This window comes from Microtus oregoni, unplaced genomic scaffold (genome assembly GCF_018167655.1).
Source record: "Microtus oregoni isolate MIOR12 unplaced genomic scaffold, Mior012 000015F_ref0000493, whole genome shotgun sequence".
NCBI lineage: Eukaryota > Metazoa > Chordata > Mammalia > Rodentia > Cricetidae > Microtus > Microtus oregoni.
In genome coordinates, this window is record NW_024543074.1 from 27,498,480 (window position 1) to 27,510,794 (window position 12,315).

The 12,315-nt window shown below is 46.1% G+C and overlaps 1 protein-coding gene across 1 annotated transcript; it reads left to right on the forward strand.

Moving 5' to 3' along the window:
• Positions 1-10,272: 10,272 nt before the first annotated feature.
• LOC121456108 lies at positions 10,273-12,010 on the forward strand. Its single transcript, XM_041663941.1, has 2 exons — positions 10,273-11,492; positions 11,580-12,010. The coding sequence occupies exon 1, from the start codon at positions 10,542-10,544 to the stop codon at positions 10,938-10,940; it is 399 nt and encodes a 132-aa protein (XP_041519875.1). The 5' UTR covers positions 10,273-10,541; the 3' UTR covers positions 10,941-11,492; positions 11,580-12,010.
• The last annotated feature ends 305 nt before the right edge of the window (positions 12,011-12,315 follow it).

Sequence of the window (12,315 nt, forward strand, 5' to 3'; positions counted from 1 at the left end):
TAATGCTGCTATAGCCGGGCGGTGGTGGCGCACGCCTTTAATCCCAGCACTCAGAGGCAGAGGTAGGCGGATCTCTGTGAGTTCGAGACCAGCCTGGTCTACAAGAGCTAGTTCCAGGACAGGCTCCAAAACCACAGAGAAACCCTGTCTCGAAAAACCAAAAAAAAAAAAAAACAAACAAACAAATAATGCTGCTATGAACATAGCTGAGCAAACGTCCTTGTGGTATGAGTGTGCATCCTTCCCGTGTATGCCCAATCTGGGGTCTTGCCATAGGAGGTGGATTTCCAATTTTCTAAGAAACCGCCACACTGTACAAACTTGTACAAAGTAGCTGTACAAGTTTGCACTTTCACCAACAATGGAGGAGTGTTCCCCTTACTTTACATCCTCTTCAGCATGTTATATCATTAGTGTTTTGATTTTAGCCATTCTGACCAGTGTAAGATGGTATCTCAGAGTCGTTTTGATTTGCATTTCCCTGAGCACGTCCTTAAGTGTCTTTTGGCCATTTGCAATTCTTCTGTTGAGAATTCTCTGTTTAGATCTGTACCACATTTTTTATTGGATTATTTGGTAATTTGATGTCTAGTTTCTTGAGTTCTTTATATATTCTGGAGATCAGTTGCCTGTCTGATGTGGGGTTAGTGAAGATTTTTTCCCATTCTGTAGGCTGCTGTTTTGTCTTATTGACCATGTCCTTTGCTTTAGAGAAGCTTCTCAATTTCAAGAAGTCCCATTTATTAATTGTTGCTCTCAGTCTGTGCTACTGGTGTTATATTTAGGAAGTGGTTTCCTGCACCCATGCATTCAAGGCTACTTCCCACTTTCTCTTCCATGAGCGTCAGCGTGGTTGGATTTACACTGAGGTAAAACAAAGGATAACCAGCTTATAGTCTATGATCCCTGAGAAGCAAAAAAACAAGGAGAACCCTAAGAGAAGCATACACGGACACCTCCCCCCCACCCCACCCCCGCCGGGAAGGGGAAACTGACAAAATCTCCTGAGAATATTAGGAAGGGAGGAGAAGGAAGGGTGTTAAGGGAAGGAAAGAAGGAGAAGGATAAGGAGAACATGAGGGAATGGGATGCTCAAGAAGGGGGAAGGACAGTGCAGGAGAGAAAGGAAAGAGTTATCTTGATTGAGGGAGCCATAAAAGGGCTAGAGAGAAACCTGGCATAGGGAAATTCACAGGAATCCACAAGGATGACCTTAGATAAGACTCTAAACAACTGTGGAGAGTTGGCCTTCCCCTGTAACAAGATTGTTGACTACCTTAATTGTCATCGTAACTTTCAACCAGCAACTGATGGAGTCAGATACAGAGATCCACAGCAAAGCACTGGGCCAAGCTACCTGAGACCAGCCTAAGAGAGGTAGGAGTGATAACATGAGCAAAGGGGTCAAGACCATGGTGGTGATGCCCATTGAAACAGCTGAGTAGTGAGAGCTCACAGACTCAGGACTGATGGTGGGGGAACCTACATAGGACCAAACTAGGCCCCCTGAATGTGAGGGACATTTGTGACCAGTGGGACCAGGATTTAGCCCCTAGTGCTTGAACTGTCCTCTAGTAGTGTATTCTTTTTGGAGGGATATCTTGCTCAGCCTACATATAGTGGAGAGGGCCTTGGTCTTGCCTCCAAGTGAAAAGTCTGCCTTTGTTGACTCCCCATGGGAAGCCTTACCCTTCCTGAGGAGTGAATGGGGGGGGGGAGCAGTAGGAGAGGAAGGACTGGGAATGCGATAGCTATGTAAAATGAGTAAAGATTGTATTAAAAATTCTTTTAAAAAAATAAATAAACAGATAACAAAATGAAAATAAAAAAATAAATATGGGGACGGAACAATGACTCAGCAGTTAAGAACACTGGCAGCTCTTCCAGAGGCCCATATGGCCCACAACTGTCTGTAACTCCAGTTCCAGGGGTTGACACCCTCTCACAGACATATGCAGGCAAAATACCAATGCACATAAAATAAATAAATTAAAAAAATAAACCATCAAGGGTAAAAGGGTGGGAGTGTGGACCTGGAAGGGATGGGAAAGTGAGTATGATTAGGTGAAATTCCCAAATAATTAATTAAAATGTTATGTTGGAGAGAGGGGGGAAAAAAACTACTAAAAAAATGGTATAAAATTTTTGGAAAGAAAATATTAAATTTAAAATGCTAGAGGAGAAATAAATGCTCACTACATGATTCCAGTTACACAAAATAGTTGAGAATATTGCATTAGCGCCTGAGAATGAACTGTTTCAAGCATCCAGCCCCTCTGTCGCTCACTGCTGGCCTTTCATGCAGGCTCCCTCCATGGTGTTGTAACTGCCTTAGCAGAAGCCATCGCCAGATAAAGCTGCCTCGCTAGCCACCAGAACTATAGGCCACCCGGCCTTGTGTATGGTGTTATAATAACAAAAGTCATATGTCACATGTCTGTTATCCAAGCTACCTGGGAAAATGAGGCAAGAGGCACACAAGAACTGAAGTTCAGTCTGGGAAGCATAGTAAGACCACAGGGGTCTCCCGAGACGTGCCTTCATCATAGGAACCAGGGTTTTCTGTTTTGTGGGCAGATAACTATTTGGGGGAGATAATCATATTCAGAAGAGGTTATTGCTCATTACTGGCTGCTAGAGGAAGTATGGGGAGGGACAAAAAGGAGTGGTTCCAAAGGAGCATGAAGATATATGAGAAAATATACAGTTAGGATTGCAATGATGGTGGCTTCATTTTATATGTCAAGGCATTTAATTTATGTATATATACATAGCATGCCACTATTATATTCAAATATATTGAAACGGTAAAACAGCTTAAGGTGAGGATCTTGCCGCTGAGGCAGCTCATCCCGTTTTCTGTCCAGCTTTGGATCTGTTCTGCAGCGGGGCGTTCCTTCCTTTAGTGGGAATGATTGGAGCCACATGTCCAATGATATCCCTGTACCAGCTCACGTTACAGTAGGATTAACACTGTGTGCGATGACTAACGTGCCAGACTCAGCACCGCCAAGATTTCCTGGAAGCCTGACCACACCAGGAAGAGACGCGCTGGAACCATGTGAGAAGATTCTGTCCTCCCACTAACTGGTCACACCGCCCAAGTGCTGGAGTCCTAGCCTGTTCTCTGTTGTTATAACAGAATACCTGAAGCTTAGTACTTTGTTTTTTAAAGACTGGCATGTAGTTCTAGGCAGGCAGCTTTATCTGAAGATGGCTTCCGCTAAGCCAATTACCGCACCATGGAAGGAACCTACATAAAAGTCCAACAGTGTCAAAGGTACTGAATGCTTCTAACAACTCACTCTTGGGAACAATTCTACTCTTCAAAGATCTACCCCTCTCTGAAGAAATGAGCATTAATCCCTTCTGAATATGATTATCTTCCACAAAACAGTTATCCGCCCACAAAACAAACAAAGGGAGGAAAAACATGGCCCCTGAGATGAAGGCACATCCCAGAGAGACCTCTGTGGTCAAGGAGCCAGGCATATGCTCACAAGGCAGATTCATTCATACACCAAGGATCCCACTTAGAGAAGAGGTCCCCTACTGTTCCTAGAAGGAGGGCCTGTCTAGGGGGCGCTATGTTTTCATTTCACTCTGGTTCATCTATTTCTGGTTCTCTGTCAGTTTTTGTTTTTGTGGTTTGAGACCAGGTCGAGAGCCCAGACTGGTCTTGAACCCTTTGGGTAGTTGAAGATGATGCTGAACTCCTGGTCCTTCTGCCTCCACGTCCTAAGTGCTGGATTGTAGGCATGCCCTGCACTGAGCAGTCACTGGGGGAGTGAGCAGAGTTAAGGTGACCTCGGGGTGAAGGGAATGAAGGAAGGTGGTAGAGGCAGAGGGTTACGTGTGATGGCTATTCTTGGTTGTCAGCATGACTATATCCGGAATAAACTACAGTCCAGAAAGGAGGACACACTTGGAATTCGGATCTCGAGGCAGGAAGACAACACGCCTTTGATCCAGGTCTTGAACCTGGAAGACGCAGGCTTTTGAGCTGGATCTTGAGGCGGGATGACACAATCCTTTAATCCAGATCTTGAGACAGGAAGGCACACCTTTAACCTGGGTCACACCGTCTGCTGGAAGCCTATATAAGGACAATGGAAGAAGGGAAGCTGATTATTCCTTGCCTGCTTGCCATCTCCTTGCCTTCACTGCATCAGAGCCCACTTCTTCAGAATTCCAGCACACACAGAAGACCAGCTGAGACGCCCAGCCTCGTGGGACTGAGCAGCTACTGGATTCTTGAACTTTCCATTCACAGCCAGCCATTGTTGGACTGCAGCCTGTAAGTCATTCCAGTACATTCCATAGATAGATAGATAGACAGATAGATAGATAGATAGATAGATAGATAGATAGACAGACAGACAGACAGACAGGGGTTCATTCCATAATTTCTTTAACACAAACCTAACTAAGGATCATTTCCCACAATTGTGAAAAGTCGATATGGAAGGGGGTTTATGAATCCTGTGACTGTCTGTGCTATGCTGAGCTCTACAGTGATGGGGATCCACTGGGAGCTACTGATAGGTTAGCCCCAGAAGATAGGAGCCTGAAAGAGGAAAGTGGGCAAAAGGGACTGAATAGACAAGAGCACAACACTGTTGAGAGAAATTGATGGGAAGAGACTGGCAGAAGCTTAGATGCTATGATGTTATTCAGAAATCCAGCCCTGTCCCTAGTTGCCTAGCAACCGCTGTTGAGCATGTGATTGCTAAACAATATAGGCCCAGCTAGACAATGGGATAAAGACCTTAGAGCGTGTGGGCACTGATCAGAATGTCACAAGGTATTGCTGACAACAGCCACCAGGCCCTGTTACTTATGTTTTCTCATGTCCTAATTGTTTTTGTCATAGACAAAAATAGCATGGCGATGACACATAAGATCTGGAAAACTGAGGATGAGGCTACCACGTGATCTTATCATAAACAAGATGAAAATTACCATCTTCATTCTGTCCATCTCAGGCTTCCTCTATGGAAATACATTTTACATTTTCCTAGCATTTTAGTGCGTGTTTAACTTAGTAAGTCGTTTAATTCTCGTTTAGATAATCACAAAAACCTGTTTAATTTCAGGATAATCCTCTCTGGCAACTGCATCAATTCACATCTAGCCCCTGTGCATGCTAGACAAATACTCTGCATGTCACAGAACTGCATGTCACGGAACTGCATGCCTCCAACCTCAAATGCGGCACCATTTTATTAACTATTTTCTTATTCCGAAAATGAGTCTTTTGATTTCTTACCCTGATAAAGAGCACTGAGATACATATCCTTCTGCAAAGAACCTGTCTTGGGACCAACACTTGGGGACTGTAGGGTAAAAGGGGTCAAGGAAAACATCCCCTGCCCCGACTAGACCCGAGACCTGGGCTAAGAAAAAACACCCTGACCCTGACTTGACCCCAGGACCAGGGCTTGAGATCACACCAATCTCTGAACTTGCCCCAGAGTAAGACTACAAAATCCCACCAATCTCTGAGCACAGAATCCCACCAATCCCTGAGCTGGAAATGCTACCAATCCCTGAGCTTACCCCAGAATTAGACCACAAAAATCTACCAAGTCCAAGCCACCGTGGAAAGCTCTGCTTCCCAACCCATAGAAATCCTATATAATGTCTCTACTACCTTGTTCAGTTTGTTACTGTTTCTCAACCAAAGCTATACAGTGATTTAATTATCTAATTTTTTATATTTATTTATTATGCCTACAGGCCAGAAGAGGGCACCAGACCCCATTACAGATGGTTGTGAGCCACCATGTGGTTGCTGGGAATTGAACTCTGGACCTTTGGAAGAGCAGGTAATGCTCTTAACCTCTGAGCCATCTCTCCAGCCCCCAATTATATAGTTTTTGTGTGATTATTTTGGGGCTAAGCAGCCAGGAACTAACTAGTACCTTCTGCTACAAATTGGTGCCAACGTGGCTAGCTAAAATCCATGTAGAACCCGGGAGGGCTTGAAGGGGAATCCTGGGCACAAAAGAACAGAGTTAAGTATGGTTTGGTAGTGGCATTTTCTTGGCTGGGCTCTGTTTTTTAGAAGCAGGCAGAGGCATGGCTGTTTATAGCTAACATTTTTATTTCCCCCCTTAGCCTCAAGCAATAAATCTCTTGTATCTCTATAAATTTGTCTTTTCGATACATTTTAGATCTAATCTGTCTCTTATGTTTCCTTTTACCTGGCTTTTCTTCATCACTTAGCATGCTTTTTAGACCCATCCCAGTTAGCTAGGGACCAGTAGCTTTGCATTGCCGAGTAGAACTCTAGTTGTACAGATGAACCTTATCCATTCACCATTTGATGGACATTTGAGTTATTCTCAATTCTGACTACCACCGATAAGGCTGCTATAGGTGTTTTTAAACCAATCTCCATGTAGAGTTATCATTTCTCTTAGGTAGAAGCTAGACGTGGAATTACTGGGTCTTATCTTTTTTATTTCTATTTTTCTCTCATTAAAAATAAATTTTTTTCATACAATATATTCTGATATGGTTTCCCTATCCCAACTCCTCTGATATCTTCCCCACCTCCCCTCCCATCTGAATCCACACTTTCCTATCTCTTGTTAGAAAACAACATACATCTAAATAATAATAATAAAATTAAATTAAACAGGGGGCTGGAGAGATGGCTCAGAGGTTAAGAGCACTGGCTGCTCTTCCAGAGGTCCTGAGTTCAATTCCCAGCAACCACATGGTGGCTCACAACCATCTGTACTGAGATCTGGCACCCTCCTCTGGCGGCAGGCATACATCGAGGAGAATGTTGTATACATAATAAATAAATAAATCTTAAAAAAATTAAATTAAAAAATTAAATTAAACATAAACAAAACAGAATATGACAGACACGGTCATAGACACAGAAATCATTAAAGCACAAATCTGGAAGCCATAATATATACACAAAGAATCTGTAAAGGAAAAGGAGAAGAAGAAAAAAAGCTCTGATGAGACATTATGAAACAAAGAACCTCTAAAGATGCTATTGAGTTCATTTTCTGTTGACCCTCTACTGCTGGGCCCGGAGTCTGCCCTTAAGTGCAGTTTGTTTCCCCAGTGAGACTCCATAGGAGAAAACTGATTTTCACTTGTGAGTGATTATCAATTGTAGATAGCTTCTGGGTTAGGGATGGGAGTTTATGTCCACTTCTTCTCCCAATGCTGAAACCCCATCTGGCACAGATCCCAGACAGGCCTGTGCATGCGGCCACAGTCTCTGTGAGTTCATATACGTGCTGGTCCCATTGTGTTTGGAGGACCTTGGCTTCTTGGTGTCCTCCATAGTCTCTGACCCCTGCAATCTTTCCATCTACTCTTCTGCAGGGTTCCTTGAGCCCTGAGGGGAGGGATTAACAGGGATATCCCTTTAAAGCTGGAGTGATGTTGGGGGATATTCGATCACACTAAGAACCCCAAGTTTGCATTTACATTAATTAGATAAAATTAACCTTGGGTCAGAAGACTGAGCTAACAATTAGTTGACAGACAATAATCAGAGGGCATCCGGGAGAGAACAAGAGATGATAGTAGGGATGGATTCGAAGTGGCGCAGGTTTTTCTGGTTTGGTGGAGAGGAAGCTGATGTTTGAAGATGCCAGCAAGGAGAGAAGGTTGACTTCTTGCTACTCAGCCTCTTTGAGCTCTCAGGTTTTCACACCAGTCTTTGAATTTCTAGTCTTATTTATAAATAGAATGATAGAAATTTAGTTAAAGCTACCCTTAGCAGCACTGACAGAGCCAGTTCCTGCGGGAACAGAATTCTCACCAGGCTGTGGTGAGCGACCAGGCTGCTGCCGGAGAAGCAGGCCGGTAACTGCAGAGTACCAATTGCTGGCTGAAATAGCAGTAGATTAGGGTACAGCCACTGTGCTGAAGATAAAACAGAGTGTTCTGAGGTCTCTCACTCTCTGCACATTGTCTGGCTCTGGGTCTCTGTATTTGTTCCCATCTACTGAAGGAGGAAGCTTCTTTAATGATGGCTGAGCAAGGCATATGGTTCCTTGACCAGAGCGGCCAGTCTGTTTTCTTGGGGAGTGTCTCCTGGATTGGGCAGCTGAGGCAAAGGGATGCATCATGGAGGAACGCTGTAAAAGACCTGAGTGATTCACTAAGAATAGGGGCAGAGAGAAGGAGAAGTCACCAGCAGGTGAGGTGCTACACGCTGGGGATAAGATTTGGGTCCATTTTTTTTTTTTAATTTTTAAAAACAAATTTTTCCTGCAAGTATGTCTGAGTACTGTGTGCATGCCTGGGGTGCCCAAGGAGGTCAAAAGAAGATTGTTGGATACCCTGGAACTGGAGTTACAGACAGTTGTAGGCCACCATGTGGTGCTGGGATAGAATGCAGTCCTCGCTCTTAACTGCTAAGCCATCTCTCCAGTCCCCTGAGTTACATCTTAAGTATATGTTTAATATGTTTAACTTCTTTTTTTTTTTTTTTTTGGTTTTTCGAGACAGGGTTTCTCTGTGGTTTTGGAGCCTGTCTTGGAACTAGCTCTTGTAGACCAGGCTGGTCTCGAACTCACAGAGATCCGCCTGCCTCTGCCTCCCAAGTGCTGGGATTAAAGGCGTGTGCCACCACCGCCCGGCTTATGTTTAACTTCTTATGAAACTGTCAGACCATTTTCTAAAGTTCCTCTACCCATCTCCTTCCCAAGAGCATGGCTGAGGATCCCATGTTCTCTTTGGCCTAGCCAAGGAGATGCTCTTATCTGCAGCTGCTAGACTCTGAGAATGTAGCCTCTTGCTGCCTCTGCCTGCCGTTCATTCTCCCTATTATTCAGCAAACATAAGGGTGCTACCACTACCTGGTGGTGTCTGCTACTGCTGCAAGGCGTCCTGAATGCCTTGAGTGAGAGACAGTGCTCTGGTCACATTATCTCAACCACCCTGATCCTGGTTTCTGTTGGATGAACTAGAATGAGTTGTCTGGTAGGAGTTGGATCTATTGCTACCGACAGGCTTGCCAAGTGGATCCCTCCAACACAATGAAGTTCCAAGGGAATCATGTGATTGCTCTCCCCAAATTCCACAAGGGGACTGACAACCAGCCTTGGTCCCTCAGGCACAATAGAGATAACCAAGAGTCAGTGGTACCCACTAGGTACTGAAGTTGTCAAAGAGTCTGACTGGGAAGAGAGGTAAGAAATGGGCCTAGATCATGAAAATCTCTGAAAGGGCTTTTTTCAACACTTAAAAAAAAATAGTGTGAGCAGGTACATTTAGTGTGTCTGTAATAGTGTGAGCAGGTACATTTAGTGTGTCTGTGTGTGTGAGTGTGTGCATTACAGCATACGTGTGGAGTTCAGAGGACAGTTTGCACGGGTCAGTTCTCTCCTATTGCGTGAATCTTGGGGATCAAATTCAGGTCGCTGGGCTTGGTGGCAAGTGCCTTTACTTACTGAGTCACCTTACTGGCTCCCTGAGAGGATCTGTTCCCAATCACAGGTAAAATGCCCCAAAGTAGATGAAGAATGTGAAAATAGCACGTAGACATCAGTGAGAGGAGAAGGAGGGAAGCGTGAGTCTTTGGCTGTTTTACTTCTGGACCCTCAGTTTGTGGAAATTTTATTGTGATATTGTTTTCGTTAGATTGTTTTGTTTGTTTTTGTCTTTTGAGTCAAAGCCTTCATATACATGCAGGCTGGACTGGAACTTTCGACCCCTTTTGCCTCAGTCTCTTGTGTGCAAACACAGCTAAATTGACCATTTTTTTGGCTACAAGATTACGTCAGTTTTTCATATCTCTCTCTCTCTCTCTCTCTCTCTCTCTCTCTCTCTCTCTCTCTCTCTCTCTCTCTCTCCCACCTGGGGATTAGAAGTTCAGCCTGGGAGGAAGGGAAAGAAGTAGAGATGGAAAGAGCATACATAGAGGAATCGGATAAGTGGCCACCACTTAGTCTGCGTGTTGGCCTTTCTCCGCTGATTTTCACGTATCTGCCTCTCAAGCAGCAACGCCATGTCCTTTGGTTATAAAACTGCGCATTTGTGCATCGCCTCATTGAACGTGTTTGTCTATCAGTTTTTAAGATCTTACATTATTCATGTCTTTGAAAAGGAAAAATAAAACCCTGGGGAAGCTCCTGACACAGCTTGGATGTTTGACTCCTGCATTTCATCTTCCAGAGTGCCAAGACACCCCCCCTCCCCCCTCTTACCTTACTAGCTCGGAGATCCCAACAAACGCCTCTAGCCTCCTCCCCCGCACTTCAGTCTCATTGCTATGGAAACAGACCTCGCTGCGACAAGACTTGAGAGGTGCTAGAAGCTGGCTGGCCAACCTCTGCAACAGGCTGTGGGCGGAAAGGAGGAGCCAGAAAAAGTGGCGTCTGGACAGAGAGGCCCCGGACCCCGCAGAGGACCCCTGTTCTGCTGGCTCCGCCCCCGCTACCCCCACCCACATTGGGTGTAGAAATACTGCTGCAGTCCCGGCCACCACCCACTGCACTGCGACCCTGTAGGGACTTCGCCTCTGAGTCTCAGCACCTGCCTGGCTGTGGTCTGCGCCAATGGCTAAAGGTCCCTTTGCGCGCAAGCCGTGGGATCCAGAGCAGATGTATTTCGCCTCTGACCCTGAGTCCGAGGGCCTGTTCGATAAGCCGCCCCCGGAGGAAAGCCACACTGCCCGTGCACCCAAGTCGGCGTCCTGGGCTGGCAGGAAATCTGGTCGGCGCGCTGGCGGGAGAGCTTCAGGGACCCGCGCTGGGCAGTCCCGAAAGGCTGCCGCGCGCCCGGAGCCCGAGCCCGAACCCAAGCCCAAGGAAGAGGATCCTTTGGTGGAGGAGCCTCTGGAGGACGAGGGCTGCTATCTCGACCACTTCCCGCACCTCTCCATCTTCATCTACGCGGCCATCGCCTTCTCCATTACTTCCTGCATTTTCACCTATATCCATTTGCAGCTTGCCTAAGCGGCCAGGGTCGGAAGGAAAGGGCGCAGATTCGGGGTGGGGGTGGGGGAGGTTGGGGGAGGGGAAAGAGAAACGCAGCCTTTTGTTCTGGAGATGCGCTGCGCCCCTTTCATTTAGCATTTGCTGTTTTTCTTTGTTGTTGCTTTGTCTAACTGTCCAAAGTCGCTGCCGGCAATGAATTAGCGGTGCTGCTTGTGCCCACGCATGGAGTGCAATTAGTCTCTTACCGTTTAGGACCCTGGATTGAATTGAACCCCATTTGTAATTAAGATGATGTCTCTGTAGCCTACCACTTTGTAATGTGAGGGCCCAGTGTTTCTGTGTTTGTAGAGCGCAGAATGAGTCCAGCCTTCTGTGCTTAAAGGATGAACCAGACCGGAGCCCGCGGTCTCCCAGAGAGTACCGAGAGGAGAGTGGGTGCCCTGGCTGTAGTGCTGGAGCCATTTTGTTGCGTAGCTCAAAATGAGCCAGCTGCTTCTACGAGCTGTTTCAGTCACAACTCTGCGCGCCTGGCGGACCTGGGAGATCAGCGGGTATGGCTGGAAGCTGGAGGTGAGTGGTGTTGGTCAAGGTATGATTCTGCGCCTTCCCTCCGGAGTTGGAGCTGACGTGGGCTGGGCATTTTCCTCCCTGCTTTAGGTTTTGTGGCTACCAGGAGGACCCAAGGCCTGTAGTAAGCCGAGCTGAACGTCAGAAAGTCACCGCTCAAGGCAGGTGTTTGGACTGTGTGGAATAGGAGACCACAAACCTTCAGGGACGGAGGACTAGAATCATGGATTCCGTTGCAATGAGACCGAGGGCCTTTCTTTGCTGGGGTCCATGGGAGGACTATGCTAGAGAATTCTCAGGCGACTGAATCTAAGGCACCAGGATGAAGGGGCTGGGCTTGGGACTGTCGAGAACAAGAGTTCCTGCAGCACCTGTTTTCTCAGAACACCCCTTTGCAGGTTATTTGCCTATCTTCGTTTACTCGTGAATGCCAGCTGTCCAAATGCAGCACGCCTGCACTGCTATGCTCTATGGAAATGTCTATGTGCTATGTCTGATGGAATAAAGAAACATTCTCAGTCTCTTTGTATTCAATTGTTCATTATCTTCCAACTATAGAACGGCCCTTGATAGACTTCCCGTTCTGCTTTGGATTTCACTCCCTATTCTTTAAAACATTCCCACTATCCCTGTAAAGCTGACGTGATTACCACCATTCCTAGGTACAGCATCTCTTTACTCCAAATAGTCATACAGCCCCCTCTGTGGCATCTGTCACTATGTCCAGGTTCCTATATCCACAATCCCCTAACATCAGGTCTGCCTCTGCTACGTGGGCCCACTGACCACTGCTCCTCAGTATTTAGTCCCCACTTGCTTCACTATG